The 21,508-nt window shown below is 33.3% G+C and overlaps 1 protein-coding gene across 4 annotated transcripts in view; it reads left to right on the top strand.

Annotated features, from left to right (window-relative positions):
* Positions 1 to 21,508, top strand: part of LOC113087627 (echinoderm microtubule-associated protein-like 6) — a 49,336-nt gene that overhangs the window by 674 nt on the left and 27,154 nt on the right. For 3 of the 4 annotated variants that reach the window (XM_026255600.1, XM_026255598.1, XM_026255601.1), the window contains exons 2-10: positions 64 to 482; positions 12,725 to 12,884; positions 13,805 to 13,903; positions 15,568 to 15,636; positions 15,992 to 16,177; positions 16,395 to 16,530; positions 19,066 to 19,267; positions 20,318 to 20,455; positions 20,535 to 20,791. In XM_026255600.1, coding sequence (XP_026111385.1) covers positions 286 to 482; positions 12,725 to 12,884; positions 13,805 to 13,903; positions 15,568 to 15,636; positions 15,992 to 16,177; positions 16,395 to 16,530; positions 19,066 to 19,267; positions 20,318 to 20,455; positions 20,535 to 20,791 — 1,444 coding nt within the window. In that variant the 5' untranslated portion in view covers positions 64 to 285. The remainder of the gene's footprint in view (positions 1 to 63; positions 483 to 12,724; positions 12,885 to 13,804; positions 13,904 to 15,567; positions 15,637 to 15,991; positions 16,178 to 16,394; positions 16,531 to 19,065; positions 19,268 to 20,317; positions 20,456 to 20,534; positions 20,792 to 21,508) is intronic. The other variant, XM_026255599.1, reaches the window with a different exon arrangement.

Genomic DNA, 21,508 nt, shown 5'->3' with positions numbered 1-21,508 from the left:
ATCATTTCAGCCTTATTTCTTCATGCCTCCCATTGGGATCTAAAGACACCCTTCCCTGTACAGGTGACCCAGCTTGTGTTCCAGTTGTGATGCATGCATGAACTCCAAGAGGGCGTTGAATGGTGGCAGTGCCGTAGGGTCAGTTAAAGATCTGCACCGGTGTCTAAAAGGCTGTAGGTTCCAACCCTACAAGAGGTGAGCCATCACCATTGTGTCTTCGACATCTTAAGAACGTCCACTAAAGGACACTTGTGTGAATGGTAGAGCATTGCAGATCCTGAGAGCATGGCAGATAAGACGGCTCCTCACTGTCAGCTGAGGCTGGAGTGGATTCATGGATACAGAGGACATCAGTGCAGGAATAACCTGTACTACACCGCCGGGAAGGAGATCGTGTACTTCGTGGCTGGAGTCGGAGTGGTTTACAACACCAGAGAACACACACAGAAGTTTTATTTGGGACACAACGACGACATCATTAGGTATGACGATGCTCTTTATAACAGTATGAAAATATAAAAAACTTAAAATGAAATTACCATGCACTATGGAAATGCCATTGCATTCTTTTACGTATGATAAACTAATATTGCAATCTATTTCAGTACCAAAAATACCTTAATAAAACCATCATTTTGGAATATCATCACATTCTTTGGAAACATACTATAACAAAACCATGTTTTTTTGTGCTTTTACCATGGTAATACCATTGCATTCTGTGAAATGCTACAAGGTATGATGTATATACTATAGTAGTCATTTTTATTACCATTGTATGTGACAAAGTGCAATGATAATACCATGTTTGTTTATATGCACCATGATCATTTCATTATATTTCTTGTAAAACCATGCTATCGCAATTTTTTTGGACAAATGCTATGGCAAAAGCCTGTTTTTCTGGACATGTGTCTTTCTGGACATGTGCAAATTACAATGCAAAACATACAAATACAAAATACATTTAAAAAATGCAATGACTTTACCATTGTAAATGTAAAAAAAAAAAAAAAAATCCATTTTGCATGGTAAAGTCATTGTATTTTTATATGTCATGCAATTTCATGCATATACTATGGTCAATTAATATAATAATCTAATTAATGAGAATACCATATTTTAATATATGCTCTAGTAATGGCATGATATTTAATGAATTAGCCCTATATAGAGTTTTTTGCACATTTACCACAGAAATATCATGTTTTTCTGAACATGTACTACATTGAATATGTTTTTTGTACATTTACTGTAGTAATGTCATTGTATTTTTATATTTTCTAAATGGAGTAGCATGTGAATGCCATGCTACTAGAATAATCACTGATTGTAATACTCTGATAGGCTTGTGTGTTGGCTGGTTGTTTAGTGTTGACACCGTGGTTGTTCCTCTCTGATAAAGCGGTTTGTATCTGAGACACCTGATGCTATCTGAACGCCGGCACGCCTCTTCATCCGCACATTAATCAGACCATGCGCTCCAGCCCTGGAACAGGCGAGGGGTCAGGACTCGCTCGTGAGCTGATTATATCAGTGAGCAGCAGCAGGGTTTTGGAGTGAAACAGAGTTGATCTGCAGAGATGGCAGCAGGATGACCCTAATGGAGGGCAGCGCTTCTGTAAAAAGCCTTTTCTTGTTCAGTAAAGCTATGGGATTTTTCTCCTGAAGGGAGAGATGGGCCGATACGGTGAGGAAGTGACCGCGATTCGTCCTCGCTCTCGCCTCCAGGTGACTCGTGTAAAAGAGGACGCTTGTTGTTTCTAAAAATATTCAACTTAAGCAACCTATTAAACTTAATGTGATGCAAATTTGTTAGTCAAATGAAGCAGGTCAGATTGATTTAATACACTGTAAAAATTATTTTTAAAATTTAGAATTAAACAAATGTCATTGGAATGCATTTAGCAAGAAATTTTTTTTTTATATACTTAAATATTTATTGTGCAATTCAATGTGTTACTTGCAATTTCTTTATAATTGGTTGTAAAATCTCCAAATAATTTCTGAGTGAAAATTTTGTTTTTTTACTAATAAATAAATGTTTAAAATAAATAAAATTTATTATTAATAATATTTTTTTAATTATTAATTAGTAAAAAATTATATAATTTGTTTATCCTCAATTTCTTTTAATCTCTTATATTTAATAACTGAATAAATGTAATTGATTTCACAATGAACAGATTCATGCCGATTTTAAGCAATTTATATATATATATATATATATATATATATATATATATATATATATATATATATATATATATATATATATATATGTATGTATGTATGCATATATATATATGTATGCATATATATATATATATATATATATATATATTTATATGTATGCATATATATATATATATATATATATATATATATATATATATATATATATATATATATATATATATATATATATATATATAATGTATGCATTGTAAAAATTATTGTATGATAGAAGTATCTAATAGATGCATGTAATCCACTAAACCATGTTTTTTCATTTATTTTTTGCATCATATTAATGTTAAAGATGCATATGCTAAATTATAAACAATGCTATGTTTATTTATTTATTTGTTTGCATCACATTAAGTTTATTAGTTTGTTTATATTAAAACGGCAGTCCAAACAGATGTATATTTTAAATGCAATTCAAATACAAAAATCTTAAATTTAGGCTTCCGTATTTTATTTGAGGGAGGGTGAAAGATGTATTTTGTATTGGTCATATTCCAAAAAATAATTAGAAATGCTGGTTTCTGGCTTGCATCTTGCATTTTAGTCATGTTTGCATTAAAAAAAAATTTCATGGACTGTGTTGTGACAGAAAGACAAGCAGATTTAGTGAAATTTAGTCCCGTTTTTCTCAAATCCACACAATGCCGCTGGATCTGAGGGTGGGACGCTATCCTTGTCATCCGATTCCATCCTTCCCAGATCCTCAGCGACCTGATCATGTTTGTTTATAATGAAGTTTAATTGCTTGGTTAGAGTTAGAGCGCAGGTTACATTCTATGAGCAGTCACAGGATACCTGCTGAATTCTGGGATGCGGGTGTCTTGTTTTAGGCTGTGCCTGCAATTGATGGATTTGGTAATTAGTGTTAATTGTCTCAAGTGTCCTGTCACCTCGTTTAGCAGGTCTCTCTGTAATGTGCATCTATAAACAGAAACCACAGGACAGCGTTTGTGTTATTGCAGGAATTGTGTGTGTGTGTTATGTTTATGGAAACTCTGACATTCAGTGTCATTGGCTTTAGCAGATTGTATTATATTAGGAACACACACACACATATATTGGTCATGGTCGAAGTAGACTGAAGAGTGAGTATATTAACCCAGTTCATCTCGCTGCCTGAGGGGAACTTTGCTATTAAAAGTCATATTAAAAGTACTATGCAGAAACACATGATGCCAGTGGCACTGAGGTATAAAATGTCTTTTTGAGCTAAATTAGAGCAGCCTGGTGCTTTACACAACAATCATTCAATGTTTTAAGTCAGTCATCTCTAATATTAGAGGTCATAGTTAGTGTTGGTTATGTGTACAGTCATTGAGCTCTAAAAATGAAACTTTAGTGGCCAACTATAGCTTTGAACTCCCAAACTGACTCAAATGATTCGCGAACCTGCTCTGAACTCTCGAATTGATTCAAATGATTTTTTCGATCTCCAAACTGACTCAAATGATTCGCGATCCCGCTACGAACTCCCGAACTGACTCAATTGATTCGCCATCCCCAAACTGACTCAAATGATTCGCGAACCCGTTTTGAACTCCCGAACTGACTCAAATGATTCACAATCCCGCTCCAAACTCCCGAACTGATTCAAATGATCCGCGAAGCCGCTCTGAACTCCCGAACTGACTCAAATGATTCACATGATTTTTTTTATGACTCTCCTCATCCCCTGAGGTAACAACAACTATATTGAAGGTTTTTTTTTTATACAGCAGTCAACAAGCGACCTTAATAATAAATCCTTTTATTAGTTTGTGGATTTGCTTGAGCTTGAAAGAACTACTGATAATAAATAAAATGTGCAAAAAGATAAAAAAAAAAAAACCTTTAGAAAGAGCTGCTGCATTACTTTATTAGCTTGCGTCTGAGTGTACGAGTTTCACACACTCTCTCCGGCCACGTTGAGTTGTTGACACGGACATTGGCAAAAGCGACGCATACGCTTTCCATTTGTAAAACTCAAGGGTGTATGGGTAATGTAGTCTCTGCTCTGGGTGGGATGAATTAGGAAGCATGCATTGTGAAGGGCGCTCTGAAAAGTGGCAGCGCAGGCAAAGGATTAAAACCTCTATTAGATGTCCAAATGAACGTACCGGTACGCTAAAAGCACGTTCTGGGCGCATGGAGAGATGGTGGTACCTAAAGCACTGCTTCCAGGTTGAGTTGTTTTTTTTAAAGAACTGTGTTGAAGTAGCTGCTGTTTTCTAGTTGTCTAGATTATCTGCTGACTAAAGTAAAGACGTTCAGTGAGTCAAAGCACTTACTGTTCTTGTGTTTGTCAGTATGAAGAGCAAGTGTGGGGTCACTCTATCAGCCCGGGTCTGACCCAGAACACAGCCAGTTTAGCCCAAAATCTCAGCAGACGCTCTGTGGAATTACTGGAATTAGGTTTATCTGTTTTTCTTGTTTCTGTCTTGTCACGGTTTGAGATATGCATGATTTTGAGCGCTCATTAGGACTAAAACAACCTGACTGCTCGTTTCATTAAAGCTCTCGTTGGAGATGCGTTCATAATTGCATTATTATAATGAACAGACCATTCTCAGTCAACTCTTTTTTTTTTTTTTCTACTCTTAAAAATAGCAGTTTTTTTTTTTACCAAGTGCAAATGGAAATTTTAACAAGCAACTCGTGATTAGAATTTAAATTCATTTCCGACATTGTATTCTAAACTCTGATTAAGGTGTTGATTCATTTTTGTTGAATAATTGGGCTATTAGTCAATCGATGACATAGACTGTCTGAAGATACTTAATCAGTTGTTTAAGAAAGTATTTCTACTCACAAAAATTATTTAATATCATACGTTATAAGTGGAATAATTGACTTCGTTCTATTGAATTTTGGAAAATGATTGTATGGCTCTTTTAAATTCTTGATTCTGATTGGTCAGTTGCATCTTTGAGTGTTCATATACAGTATATTTTTGCGTGATTTGTCAAATGACCTCGTTTCATATTTCTTTTGGTGGTATCTAGGAGCTGAGAAAAGTGAAAAATTACTTCAGTATTAATTTTATAGAGAGCATAATTCCTTTTGATAGTTGGTCAGATTAAGCAAAGACATGGCAGTGAATGGGTGCCGTCAGAATGAGTGTTCAAACAGCTGATTAAAAACATCACAATAAACCATAACACTCAATCTGGAGAAGACAAAATATGTGTTTTTTTGTTTTGTTTTTTTTTAGTCCATAATCTGTAATTTTGCTTCCTCCAGTGAAAAAGTGTTTTGGTCTGAATCAGGAGAGATTTTGATGTGAGAGACAACAGGAGATGGACATTTTCACTGGATGAAGCATTATTATGGATTATGGACTAACATTTTAGCCAGAATTCACAGTTCAAAGTCTTAACGATGGATTTATTCTTTATAAACACAAAGTGTTTGTCTTCTGAAAGGTTTTAACTGACTGGAGTGGCTGTGGATTATTGTGATGTTTTTATCAGACTCTCATTCTGACGGCACCCATTCACTGCAGAGCATCCATTGATGAGACACTGATGCAATGATGCATTTCTCCAAATCTGATGAAGAAATAAACTCATCTGCATTGCTGTAACCTTTTCAGCAAATTGAAATTTGTGTATGACCTGTTCAATGCATTAGATTGATATCAGAAACCGTCGGCTGGTTGCAGGTCTCCGGCAGCTGGAATTATTTCAGGCTTTTCCAAACGTGCTCTGTCACGACAGCGGTCAGACGTCCCACTTCACTGCACATCTGCGGAGGAACACACACACACACACACACACACACACACACACACACACACACACTCTCTGTTCAGCTTCCTCCCTGTAGGCCTACAGTCACTGGTGTTCATTTGACTGCAGATCTTTCCCAGAATCCCTCAGCTGTTCACTGACTCACAGGGGTTTGGCTCAAACATGAGTAAATGCCCACAGGCGTCCCAACACACACGTTCTGATGGAGTGAGACTCATAGAAACATGTCTGGGAAAATCCAAGAAATTAGATTGTGCATGATGACAATAATTTTGCACTGAAATATTATTCTTATTGCACTGAAAGTCTTATTCCTGTAATGCATGTTTTATTGTCATTTTCACGATTCTGCGTGACGACTGTCAGACGATTCTTTTTACAGTGTACGCTGTCTATAAAACATGATTTGTGTAAGTTGTAAATAAAACTTAGAAATTAGTGGAATTTAAAAAATATATATTGTAGTACGTTTTACAAAAAAAATACAGTTTTAGTCTTTTTACTTACTATTTCCATCTTTATTATTATATTATAGTTTTTACTAATATTTAGAATGAGTTTTTATTTGTGTATTTTGCTTTCATTTTAAATGAAACTTATAGTAATGTTTTGTTGTGTTTTTGTCATCTTTAATGAGTTTTTATTAGCTCTTTCATTGCAGGCAGCGAGTGTTGCATTGCTTCAGTCCAAAAGAAGTTAAATAAAAAGCGATTTTCCGTAAAATAAAGAGTCTCACACGAACTAAGGCCTCCTGTAGTGACTCAATGCATTTGTGTTAGAAAAATATCACACAAAATAGATATTTTCACCTCAAAATCATCCCAAAACAGGCTTAATTTTTAGTTTTAAATATAGCCTAATCTAATGTTTTTGCGTTACTTTTGCTGTACCAGCTCCATTCAAGCTAAGACCTCGCTGCCAAAGTGTTCAGTATTAGATTTTGCTCCCATATCTGATGTGTTTAGGAGTGCATGCACACACACACACACACACACACACACACACACACACACACACACACACACACTCTTTTATCTTTTGTGTTGAAGGTCTTTATTCGATCAGTGAAAGAGTTGCAGCTGCGCTCCTTTCAGAGCCGCTATCAGTGATGTCAAAGTCACTCTTTCTTCAGGGTCACTGTTTCATCTTTCTCATCTTTTGCCTCGTCTTACTCTCTCTGCTCTCTCATCACTCAAGACGCTTAATGGAGCTCTCAGTTATGATATATTTAAGTAGCAACTTTGTCTTTTGAGTTATTGCCTGTGCAAAGCTTGTCACCTTGATGCTACTGTATATAGCATTTTCTTTTTGGTTGCAAATGTGGTTTGAAACTGTTGCTGAGGTGATATGAGTATACGAGGGTTTTACAGTATTTATTTCTGTTAAATGGTGTGGGATGAGTTAAGTTTGATGCATCGAATGATATAACACAGATGGTTTGATGAGACGAGTTCATATCGAGATCTCTGTCTATGATTGCAGAGATTATGTTGAGCATTGTTTGAGAATGCATTTATTGTTAGTTAAAACTAAATCTATTTAAAACTATTTTCCGTAATTGAAATAAAGCTATCAAATGTAAATATTAGATGATAAAAAATGCAAACTTTAAACTTTTACAAAAATGAGTGCAAGTATGTTAAGACTAATTAATATAGAATAATTTATATATATGAAAAAATGCAATGCAATGACAAAATTACAAAAAAATTTACTAAAATAAAAATTACAACACAGGTTTAAAACCATTTTAAATAAAATATAAATATATGATGAAGAAACATTAAAAGACAAAAACATTTTTTAAACAAGGTATGTGTTACAACTAAATGAAATGTTGAGATGCTAAAATTACTACAACTAAAACTGAAGAAAATAAAGCTACATTTAAAAGCACATAAAAGTACAGAAACTTACACTAAAATAAAATATAACTAAAACTAATTCAAAATATTATTAAATATTATCAATAGAATGAATAAAATATAAATTCTTACATAATGTAAAAATATAGTTAAATAAATAATTAATAATTATGTAATTAGATACATATGATAAAAAGCATATTCAAAATATTAACAAATTCTTCAATAGTATATAAATAATGCTAAAATAACACTGATTTATGCCAAACCATTTTACTTCCCTAATCTGATGCATTTCAAAGTAAACACAGGATATTTGACAAAAAAGAAAAAATCTATTTATAAAGAATTTGATTGAATTGTAAAAAGGTAGTTGTGATGCATCTGATGTGTACAAATTATTTCATTTTGACTTTAAGCAACAATCTACATTTGCCCTTCAATTAATGTCATTTCTGTCTAGGAGAAACAATTAAGAAATTAAAGCGATCTCATACGTGATTTTTTTCCTTCCTGTGGGTTGGTACTTGCACATATGTGCAAACACACACACACACACTCACACACACATACACACACACACACACTGCAGCTGCATTGGCACACAGCACAGCTGCTGGCTTGGGTTTCATGCCAGTGGACATGGAGAGACTTTGATCGTCCTGCAAGCTCTCTGAAAAACACACACACACACACACACACACACACACACACACACACACACACGTTGAGGGCGTTTAGCCCTGCTTAATCTGCCTTTGATCTGCGTTTGAGAGGAGACTCCTGCTGGTCCTGATGGGTGTTCATATCAGGGCTCTAATGGGACTGAAGTGAATGTGTCTCGCTCTCTTACAGTAAATCACTGTGACGCTGCTAGAATGATGCTATAATAAAGCTATAAACTGCCTGAAGTGGTGCATGCCAGTCATTTTAGCATGGTAAAGGACAGTTTTGTTATTGTTAACCATTAACAATCACCTTAGGGAACTGAAATACAAAAATATATAAATATTAGATGAAAAAACAGCTGATTAAAAAAAAATTGTTGTTTGAGGTACAAAATTACTACAATTTAAATATAACTTTAAAATAAAGAAAAAAAATGTAGCAATTGAAATAAAGGTAAAATCATAGCTAAAAATATGGAACAAAATATATATATGCAATGAAAAACATAAAAATAAGTTGTAAAATTAATAAAACTGGAAGAAGTAATTTTATAATTTTTGTTTATTAAAATTACACTGAAAGAAATTAAATGTATGTATCAGATGAAAAACAAATTACTTTTTCTATACTAAGCTATATAGAAGTCATGCTCGGTAATTGAAATAAAGCTGAAATAAAGTATAACTATTACATGAAAACGAAATAAAAAATGCAATTACAATTGTTGTCTTGACAACTATGAAAAAAATGGGTGTAAGCTGAGGTTCTAAAATTGCTACAACTAATATATATATATATATATATATATATATATATATATATATATATATATTATTTAATAGTAGTAGTAGTTTTTGTTTGAAATTAAACTGACATAAAATGTTATCTTAATATTAAATGAAAAATGTACTATAATCATAATAAAAAAGTTAGAAATGGTGCCTTGGCATTTAAATAAAATACCTTTAAGTTTAAAATAAACCAAAAATACAAGTTTAAGTTTAGGTACTAAAAAGAATAAGACGGAATTAAAACATATTTTTATATGGAATGTTATGTAGATTCACTTATTTTATAGAATTCATTTTATATAGAATGTTTCTACACAATGTTTCAAATGACAAGGGCACAAAATAAATTAAATGACATTAATCTGCAATTTAAATGAAAACTGAAAGTATAATAATAAAACAATTCAAAATATGAATAAACATTATAATAGTATAACTAATACTAAACTGAAGCAGAGGGCTTTGGAAATAGCATGCATATTATGTCTCTGCTGTTGTCCATTGACAGTATGTTGTACAGTAGGCCTGTCCCAAACCGAAATCTCAAGGCAGTAACTAAACTAGCATTTACGATCTTTCAGTATTGGCTTGTGATTATTCCGGTTGGTTTTGTTTTGCATCTGCTGTTTAAGGAGCTATGGCTCTCACCGGCTGTCGTCATGGCAGAGCTGTTGCTGTGGAGAGACTCGGTTCTTTTGTGACATCAACTTCCTGTCGTAAAGTCAGTCGTCTCATATGTGCTGATCCTGTCGGGCTTTCCTCAGCCAAGCATGTCTTCCACACTCGGCTTCATTTTAGTGTTTAGTTGCATTTCCAGACTTTCCGTGTTCATAGCTCTGGATTCAGACTGTTTTAATGAGATCCATCCATCCAGTCTCATTATCAGACTTCTGACTGTCATTTTATTTTGGCAAAGACTGTGTGTATTTTTAAATAAAATAACATTAACTGCATGAACCGGAATACAACTAATTTAATAGAATTATATAAAATAATAAACATATTTTTAAAGACTATTTAAAAGCTAAAAGTGATCAAACTTATTTATAAAAATATATAGAGATATTACAAAAGCTTAAACAAAAAATCATGTAAAAAAAATAGGAAATATTAAAATATAAATGAATTAGTGCAGATGAGAATATGACTGGCTGAGTTTTGATTATACTGTAATTTAGCCAGGATTGTATTGTTGTGCCCCCCAACTCCTCAAATATTATGAAAAAAAATGAACTTTAATTAAATAAAAAGTTTTTGTTTACAAATTACAGTTGTAGCTCTCGACAGTTACCTGTGGATATGACTTTATTAATACAGTTGTCTAATTGATTTTATAGTCTCAAGTATTCAGAAATCATGCAAAAGAAAATGAAGCAGTTTTACTATAAAACATTTTTTTTTAAGGTTTGTGAAGTCCACATGTTTTGTGGCGAAGAAATAACAGAGGCTGTGTCATCTATGGCAACAAAGTGGCCAAAAATGAAAAATTATGTGAATATTTGAATTAAATGTTTGGCCAATAGCCTAAACAAGGATTTGATCATCCTGTAAGTGATACAGCAGCAATTACCATTTGGCTTCCTTTTCAGGCATTTGTAATAAAATGTTATGTATATAAATTGTTTATTTTGTATTACCTTACATTATGTATTTTAACAGTTGCCTCATTGCTTTTTGTATAATGCATTTAAAGTCATTTTAAAGGCTATTAATGACTGTTTTTATAACCAAAAATAAATAAATAATTATCTTTATACTTTTTTGTAAATTATAAATTGAAGAAACAAAACCATGGTTAATTTGCAGTTACCAAGACTACAAGAACCATGATGTTTTGTGTTATTCTTGTTAAAACCAAGCCTAATTTGTGTAAGGGAACAAGAAAAGATGCGTTGGTGGTGGTGAAATTATTTCTGACATTAAAACTTGTTAGGAATGTCAACAGCCAAAAAAGTTTCACAGGATTATTAATGTGCCAAAAAGTGATGCACGGGCTTCGTTTTTACCTTTAACAAATGATTTACTATTTATTTTAGAACATATTAAAAATGTATAAGGTGTGCATTGTAGTTGACACCTAAATGAACAAATTACAGTTGTTTTTATGACTAAGTCATTTTCATCAGATGCTATTGAGCTTTAAATTTTAATTTGAGCCCATTCGGTGTGAAAGTAGCATCATTTACATATGATTTACACTTTATTTTAATAAATATAAAAAATGTAAAAGGTGTGCATTATACTTGACACCAAGATGAACAGTTTACAGTTGTTTTTCTGAGTGTTAAGTCATTCTCAAATGCTATTGACGTTAGAAAAGTGTATACCGATATCGCATGCAACCTTAGAGGCAGTCCCTAAACTTGTGAATATTGTTCTTCCAACGTCAAGCCAACTTTATGCCAGTTTTTTACCGGTTCTCGTTTTCTTTTCTGTGCGCCGCATTGCTGATGTCTTTTCATGGGCATAGATGTCCATCCATTAATTATAATCAATTGCATTCAGTCTCAATTGCATACATCATGTATGAGAGTTTTTGCATCCTTGACACTACTGAAGGGACTGATCCGGACGATCCGTTGTGATGAAAGAAATGAAATTAAAGAATACTGATTTAGCGAGGTAGTTAATATAAGACTGAAAAGAAAGAGATGAGTCAAATATAACATCAAGATTTTTGACGATACTAAATGGTGCGTTCATTGAGAATATCGCAGGTAAAGTCAGCAGGAACTTTGAGTGACGGGGTTCCAAAAATGATGATCTCAGTTTTATCCATATTATGAAAAAAAGAGTTGAGCCATTCTTTTATTTTCTGCATGCAAACATAAATTTGGTCAATTTGGGTGGATAGGAAAGTCCTGCAAGATGTGGAAATTTGAATGCCATCAGCATAAAAATTATAGCTAAAGCCGTGATGCTGTAGAATCTGACCCAATGGTAAAATATAATTGATAAACAGCAAAGGCCCAAGTACAGAACCCTGGGGGACGCCTTGTTTCAGAGGGGCAGTAGGTGATCTGAATTCCTGAACAGAGATGTAGAACTGTCTATCAAGGAGGTATAAAGAGATCCAGTAAAGATTAGTACCAGATATACCCACATCCAAGAGGCAAGAAATAAGCAAATCATGAGAGATTGTATTGAGCCAGTGTCGCAAGAAAACAATAAATAATTCACTGCCTTTACAAGGGCAGGTTCAGTTCTATGTAGTGGACAGAGGCCAGACTGAAATGTTTTTTATTTATGTTTGATATAGTAACATAGAATGTTTTTTTAAATAAGATGATTTAGTTTGTTAACAAGTAACAAATGAAGCTCTTTAATCTTTTTCTACTCTTTTATTTTCTTTGCTTTGCTATTCTTTTCTGTCTGTTTGTCCGTCAGTGTGACTCAAAGCGCGTGTCTCTTCTGTTCTCAGTCTAGCGCTGCATCCGGATAAGATCCAGGTGGCCACAGGTCAGGTTGGGAAGGATCCGTATATCTGCGTGTGGGACTCGTATGCGCTGACCACCGTGTCCATCCTCCGAGACATTCACACTCATGGTGTGGCCTGTCTGGCCTTTGACGCCGACGGCCAGGTGAGTCACATGACTGAAATGCTTCATTGTGATTGGCTGCATTCTCAAATACATGGCAATAAACATATTAATATTACCATATTTTTTATATTTCTGGTGTAACAATACATGGCTTGACGCACAATACTGATCTCATGATATGATACTCTTACTATACAAAAAAAATTATTATTATTATTATTACGTTTAAGTCATAAGCGGTTAAAAATATTATGTTAGAAACATGCTCGCTTTCTGTCCTTGACTTCATACATTTAGAAAAAAATATTGTCATCATATAATATATAATGATTTTTTTTTTTTTTACCATGTTTGATGCCCTCTTTATATGCATTAAACATTGTTTTTATCTGAACAGACACCTAAACAAAATCTGTTAAAACTTTCAATTTTGGGTGATCTATCCACAATAGATAATCACTTTGGATAAAAGCATCTGCTAACAGAATAAATGTACAGATTGTTGCATTTATGTTTTGCGATAATATTTTTACACAATATATTGTTACACCACTAATATTTAGTAAGTAGTTATTTTGTGTCATTGAGATACAGTATTATGTTTTTTGTATTCATATGTTAAATCAGTTTTTTATTTTTATTTTAATTACAGCAATTTTCTTGTTTCTATAAATTTGATTAGTTATTAATAATAGTTTTAGTTAGATTTATTTCAATAACTCAGGTTAAACTTATTTAAAATAAGAAATTCAGCTTCGTCAGCTAGCTAAAATAAAACAATTTTGTATTTTATTTTAACTTTGTTAATGTTTATTTTAAGTAAAAAAATAAATAAATAATAATAATAATAATTTTTTAACTGTTTAAATTTTTAGTTTGTCTTAGATCTCCCTTATCTGTTTGCAAATGCTCTCATTGAACATCTTATTTTCTCCTGTCTTGTGTTTTTGAACATTCAGCGTTTAGCGTCTGTGGGACTTGATGCCAAAAACACGGTCTGCGTGTGGGACTGGAAAAAGGGGCGTGTCTTAGCCACAGCCACGGGACATTCTGATAGGGTAAGAACAGAACTCCCTGTTCCTCATTACTGGCAGTTAATTACATCAAACCCGCACAGTCCAGCGTTTCATTTATAAGGCCAGAAAGATTGTGACTCCAGTGCATGAAGTGGGAAAAAAACACAGAAAGAATCTGTCCAGTCCATATATGGTAGAACTGTTTCCATAGCAACAGATGCCTCACCTCAGTGATGTGAATGAATAACCGTTAAGAGCGTTATGAATAAGTTATTGTGTTGTGCTACAGTACAAAGGAGCATTTCAATACACGAACTGACAGAGCGTTTTGCACACATGCACACACACACACACACACTCACACACACACACACACTCAGTGTGAAGGGAGTCTGAAGCCTCAGCAGAGATGACAGAGGAGCTTAGTGAAGGACCACAGACACCAGAAGATTCCCTGAGGTGCCATTAAAACCCTGCAGTCTTCTCTCTGCTGTTCCAGCTCAACAGATTCACTGCAGATGGAATATAAAGCAATTTAGAGTTGAAATCTTTTGCATTTTATATGCATGCATTTGGCAGAAGCTTTTATTTGAAGCAATGTACATTGCATTTTAAGTATACGATTGATCAGTTCATGCATTCTCTGGAAATCGAACGGGTTGCTAGCGGCATGATCTACTGTTTGAGCTACAAGAAAGATTTATGAAGTGGTGTGAAATGCGAATGATGAAGAAATCACATTGTTTGAAAGATACATGGATAGTTTAAATTTAAGAATTAAGCAAAGAAGAAAAATTATGTTTATTAAGATGCTTAATGCATTGTTCTTTTTTTTAATAAATTGCTGAATTTTTAGCTTACTAGCAAGCATTATTATAATTAGACAGCCCTGGATCTTGAAAAAATAATAATAATAATAATTTGCAAAAAATAGCAGAAGAAAAATTCATTTTATTTCAGCTAGTGATGTAATAATATAACTAAAACTTAAATTAAATCAATAAAAACAAAACGCAGACAAAGTCATTACAAAATTCAAATGAAAGTGGAAAAAATAAAAATAAAATGTAATTAAAAATTCTTATTCTTTTTCAAAATATTAATACAAAATACTAGTATCCCAATTATACTATATATTACACAGCTGAGTTGCCTAATTTGATGATGCTGAGTTCAAAAATACCAATGAAAACTTTACAGCATGCAGTTTTTCCTGCTTTTTAAAAAAGTATATGTGTCTGCTTTAATGCATTTATCAAAATAACCAAAGCAAAAAAATTATAATCATTTAACTAACAATCTGCAAAAATCAGGATCATGCATAAAATAATATCTTCAGAATCATTCAATAATATCTTCAAGACAATAATGTCTTCAGAATCAGTGAAAATTGAGCAAATCATTGTGATGTGGCTAATAAGAAGATAAGAATCAGAGCTTTGTGGTGTTTTTCTGCTGATGAAGGGATAATACGAGAATTCTTCACCTTGCAGAAATGGATCATATTTTAGTTTGAGCAAAACAGCTACTACGTTTGGAATCAGCACCACAAAATTAGTAAGAAACAAGTATTGGATTTTATTCAGCAAACATGATTCAGATATTTGCATTAAAATCGTTTGCATTGTGTGTAATTTTAGAGACTTCTGCTTGATTCGGTGTAATCAGTTTTGGCGTGATGGAAGATGTTGGCATGTTTATTTCAGATCTTTGATATTTCCTGGGACCCGTTTCTGCCGCACAGACTGGTGAGCTGCGGAGTCAAGCACATTAAAGTGAGTCGAACCCCTGAGACAAAGTTCACTCGAACCCGCTCTCGGAAACAAATAAATGAGGCATAACACGCCGTAATTTATTCCTCCTTTCCTGTCTTGTTTTCATCTTTACTGCAAATGCAATGCTTTTTGACAGACTTGAGAAATGCATTAACATACTGAACAAAGACAGAAGAATATCATTTAAAGCCCAAAATCGAATTCTGTCTGATTTAGTCAAAACTGTATGTCTTTCCATTTACTAAAAGTGAACGCACCGATGCCAAGCTCTAAAAATAAAGCAATGCATGCACAATATTTTAAGATTTAATGCATGAGCAACTGAAATATGAGTTGATTTTCTCTTTTGTCATAGTTTTGGACTTTATGTGGAAATGCATTGACACCAAAACGAGGGATTTTCGGAAAGACGGGGGACCTGCAAACCATCCTCTGCTTGGCGACGGCAAAAGATGAAGTGACGTATTCTGGAGCTCTTAATGGAGACATTTACGTGTGGAAGGGACTCAACCTGACGAGGACGATACAGGCGGCGCATGGAGTGAGTGAAGCTCATCACACTTCCTACACCATCACTCCCACCACATACACATCAGCTGTGCGCTATAGCATCTCCGTTAAAGGACTTTCACTGAAGTTACAATGCAATGCATGCCATTTATGATCAGATATTCAATGCATTGTCCATCTGTGTCATGCATCTGTGACTACAGCATGTGTTGACGTGTGAACTGTTGTGCATGCGTTTGTAAACTCAGGCAGGGATCTTCAGCATGCATTCATGTGAGGAAGGCTTCGCCACCGGTGGACGGGACGGATGTGTGAGGCTGTGGGACGTGGACTTCAAACCCATCACCAAGATTGACCTCCGGGAGGCAGAACAGGGTTATAAAGGTAAAACACTACAGCCGGCTTTAAAGGGATAACAAAATGTTTTAGAAAATAGTTTAGTGTACTAGTTTAAACACAATCTTTCATCATGAACACATGGCCTAATCTGACCAAGTATGAATTGGTGGGACTTTGTTTTTTTTTTTTCAAACCATTAAGGCAGTACTGTTATAAAAGAAAAACATGTTTTTTTATAGTTTAATTAAATTGTAATAATCAAAAATTATGTGTAATCAACCGAATTCATGAAGCTTTAACAATTCAATAATTCATCTTTTAACAATGACATTTCATTTTTTTTTTTTTTTTTTTTTTTTGGATTCCCCTATTAATGGTTTTGTTCAATTTCAATAATCAAAAAGGATTAATAAAACTTTAACAATTGAGTAATTCATTAAATTGTGAAATGTTTAATTTTTTCCTAAAATTCTTCTTTTGATGTTTTGAGTGTTCTGGATTGTGTGTTTTATGACTCAATAAACACAAATGAATACAAATCTATGATAAAAAAAAAAAACTTGCATCATAAAACTTTGATAATAAAAACTTTTAAAATTTTAGCAAATGAAATGTGAACTAACAGATACGTTTTTGAACCCTTACAGAGGATTATGAGTTAAATTAAAACCTGGACTAAAAATGGTGTTGTTAAACCGTATTATTGCTGTTCATTAAACTGAATTATATGTTAAACCACATGTTTCTTTTGGCGTGTGCTAGTGAAGACCTCTGTCTGAACATTAAGTGTACATTTCACCTTAATGATTTAAAACTGACCAAATTCCATGACATTCCGTGTTTAACAGTAGATTCTATTTCTGTGACTGGATTCTGGGTTTTAGTTGGTGTAAATAATAATAATAGTGCATATACTGTGTAATAATGAACCACAAAAGCTTGCACCATTATTGGCCATTTTTCAAAAGGAAATAGCTTTGCATCCGTCGTTTGACTTCTTATGGAGTATGTAAGGGATTGTGTTAGCATCTTCTATCACACGAGGGACAGACAGTGTGTTCAGCAGATGTAAGTCTTGTAGTAATGAAGCTGTCAGCACTTTCACAGCAGAAGACTGTAACAAACGAACACATCAGATCAGATCTGCTCAGTCTCAAACCGAAATCTCAGCAGATTTAGCAAACTGCTGGAAAGAAAAGACAGAAAACATCTCGGTGGCTTTTGCAGAGTGTCTTCTTGCTGAAGTCTCCTGCTTCTCAGACATCTCTCGTGAGAAAATAACCCGAGTACTCAGAAGAGATCTCAGAAGTGTCACGAACTGGTCAGATTTGCAAAAGATCTCAATATGAACCCAAACATTTCTCATCAGATGATCCCGGCTGCTCTCTTATAGCTCTTTATGAAACGTTTGACTCATTTGGATCAGAGTTCATCAAATGGGTTTGTTGGTTTGATATTTTTCTGGTCTGTCCAATTGAGACTCCCGTATTACACTTTTTTGACTTTTTCTGACTACACAGTCAGTTAATGAGCCAGTTACCTTCTGTCCTGCGTAAAACAGCAGCTTATGACAGCTGACGAGTCTGAGGCTTTTCATTATCTATTTTACACAGCTATTTTTTGTGTTTATACTTATTATTCCATACAATTTTAAGTTACTGGTTAATTTTTTATGTCCCTTGTTACCCTTTTTTTTCTGCTAAGTAACAGTATTATTCATATACTTTTATTGGTTTTATTAGTAATTTTGAATAATCTTTAGCTCATGTTTGTTATGTGCTTTTGTCTTTTTAATATGCGTGTATATAATATATACATATTAATATAATTTTTGATATTTATCTTCAAATCAGTTTTAGAAGTTTACTTTAAGTATTTAGTTCTATATTTAGTTGTTTTATTTTTTCATCTAGTATTTATATTTATATATTTAATGTCATATTTATCTAATATTTATATGTATATATTTATATTTAATATTTATTTTCAGCTTAATTTCAATGAACCTTTTAATAGGCATGGCTTTATCTATTTGTTTGTGTATATATATAATTATTATTTTTTTTTTTTATCTATTTCCAGCTTCAGTTCTTTCTATATTTCAGTTTCTGGGGTTTTCGTTTTAAAAAATGATAGCAGCATTGCTTTGTTATGTAATAATTAGTTTGATGCAGAAAATGCATAAGTTAAAATGCATAAAAATTTGAAAACAAATGATAATTTAAAGTTATATATAGAATTTCAAAAAAAAAAAAAAAAAAAAAAAAAAAAAAAAAAAAAAAATATATATATATATATATATATATATTTTTTTAGATATATATTTTTATATTTATTTATTTATTTAATGCAGCCCAGCAGATCCAGATGAAACAATGTTTCAATCAACTTTTGCTTGTTTTTACAAATTGAGTGACACGTTTATGGTAATATTAAATGTTTAAACTAGTTCAAGATATCTGCACATCTTCCCGTTAAAGTGTAGACCTCATACAATTTTGTAAATTTCCCAGTATTTGCTGGTAACCAGAGCTGCTTGGATCTTTACTTTGATGACCCTGAAGGACTCTTTCTCTCCAGGTCTGTCCATCCGCAGCGTGTGTTGGAGGGCTGACCGGATCCTGGCAGGGACTCAGGACAGCGAGATCTTCGAGGTGATGGTTAGAGACCGAGATAAACCGCTGCTGATCATGCAGGGTCACTCAGAGGGGGAGCTCTGGGCCCTCGCCCTGCATCCCAAACAACCGCTGGCCGTCACCGGAAGCGACGATCGATCCGTACGGTCAGTCCTCTCCTGCTACTGACATCAGTTCACACAGTAGACATTAGAAATGGAGCAAGACGTGTGGAAACAGGATGTTAGGTTTTCCAGAATTGCTAGGCAATAAACTTTGCTGTATTGAGTTTGCAATAAAATCTGTGTCGATAACAATGATAAGCTCTTTAACACACATGATGCTCGTAGTGGCTGCATCTCAATTTATGAGACATGAATTCATGAGTCACTACAAGCAGCTTTACACGGTTTAATCTGAGAAAAAATACCAGCAAATTCAATCTGAAATTGAAATCTATATCACAACAAACTGTCGAAATTAATTCTGGTTAAACATTATCAAAATACAGTATCATTCTATACTGAAATGCCATTCTTAAATAATCATAATATTTGTATTTTTAAAGAATATCATACCACTATTTTTCATACTTTTTTTTGGTTTAAATAGTTCTGTCATTCAGCATCTTATTTACCTAACAAACAAATAAGTATTCCCAAAGTATTAATAAAAATAATATTTTTTAGGAATATTTTATTTCCTCCATATTTGAATTTTACTTCACTAAAAAAAATAGTTTTGATCCAAATTTGATTGTTTTTATCAGTTTTATTAATTCATTTTATTAGACTCGATTCGTCGTCATTTGCGATACATTTTTAAATAAAAAAAATAAAATACATGCATTTAACTTTCATCCAAAGCGACTTATTCAGGCTAACATTTTGTACCTAACATGTGTTCCCTGGGAATCGAACCCACAACCTTTTGCGCTGCTAACGCATTACTCCACCACTGAACCACAGGAACACATTATAATCTATAAATACAGAAAAAATTAAATACATAAAAATAAAATGGATGCATTGGGCCTTAATTAAAGTTCATTCTCAAAGTCTAACAAACATGTGGACTGAATTTCCCTTACCATTCAGAGTAAATTAATATTGTGTTAAATATCGATATCGTATAATATGGGGAAAATATATTTTTAGAGATTAAACACACAATACAGACATAAACATAGACGCATTTTAATTTTCCTGCATGTTTAGACTGTGGAGTTTGTCCGAGCACACGCTGATCGCTCGCTGTAACATGGAAGAAGCCGTACGCAGCGTTTCCTTCAACAACGACGGATCCCAGCTGGCTCTCGGCATGAAGGACGGCTCCTTCACTGTTCTGCGTGTCAGGTAATTCAATTCAGATCCCCTTCACTTCATCATTTCAGCTCCATTGTTCACAAACTCAGAGCTTGTCTGGTTTTCGAAGGGACATGACGGAGGTGGTCCACATCAAGGACAGGAAGGAGGTCATTCACGAGCTCAAGTTCTCACCCGATGGCTCTTATTTGGCCGTGGGCTCTAACGACGGGTTTGTGGACATCTACGCTGTGGCCCAACGCTATAAGAAAGTGGGAGAGTGCAACAAGTCCACCTGCTTCATTACACACCTGGACTGGTCCGTGGACAGCCGCTTCCTGCAGACCAACGACGGAGCTGGAGAACGCTTCTTCTACAGGATGCCAAGTGAGAATAGTTTTTCATTTATAATTAATGTGGAAAAATTATTGACACTTTACGATATGTATACATCTAAAGATATATTTTCTTTCCAATATAATGCTTTTTTTGGGGGGGGGGGGTGGGGGGGGAGATGCATGATAAAATACTAAATTCCAGTTAATTATGTGACACGAAAACCTGTTTGGAAACAGTCAATATCAGTCATTACAATTTCGGAAGTCAGTACACATTAAATTTTTTAATCTTTATTCAAATATAAATTTTTATAAATTACTAGGGTATTTGCATATAAATTAATTTATATGAAATTAATTCATATAATAATTAAGAATTAATGTGAAAGTCATGAAAACTTTAATTTCAAAAGTCAGTATACAATGGGTTTTTTATGCAAAAATGTATAATTCTTTAAATGACAGAATTAATTATTTTTAATAATTACAAATTAATAAAAAAAATTCACAGTCATGAAAGACAATTTTAAAATTCTGAATTAAAAAAAAATAATTATCATTTTTTAAAAGTCATGAAAACTTCTACTAAAATTAATGAAAGTCATAAAAAAACTTCATGAGAATTAAACTTATTTTTTTATTTAAATTTTTAATTAAATATGTGTTGTTAAAGTTTTAAATATTTATGCATTTAATATTTATGCAGATATTTGTGCATGCTCTGGATTCCACAGTTAAAAAATAAAAAATTGTGATTTCCAAACTT

The sequence above is a fragment of the Carassius auratus genome, unplaced genomic scaffold (assembly GCF_003368295.1).
Source record: "Carassius auratus strain Wakin unplaced genomic scaffold, ASM336829v1 scaf_tig00044937, whole genome shotgun sequence".
NCBI lineage: Eukaryota > Metazoa > Chordata > Actinopteri > Cypriniformes > Cyprinidae > Carassius > Carassius auratus.
The sequence above is the reverse complement of the archived record's forward strand: the minus strand, read 5'-3'. Positions and strand labels throughout refer to the sequence as shown.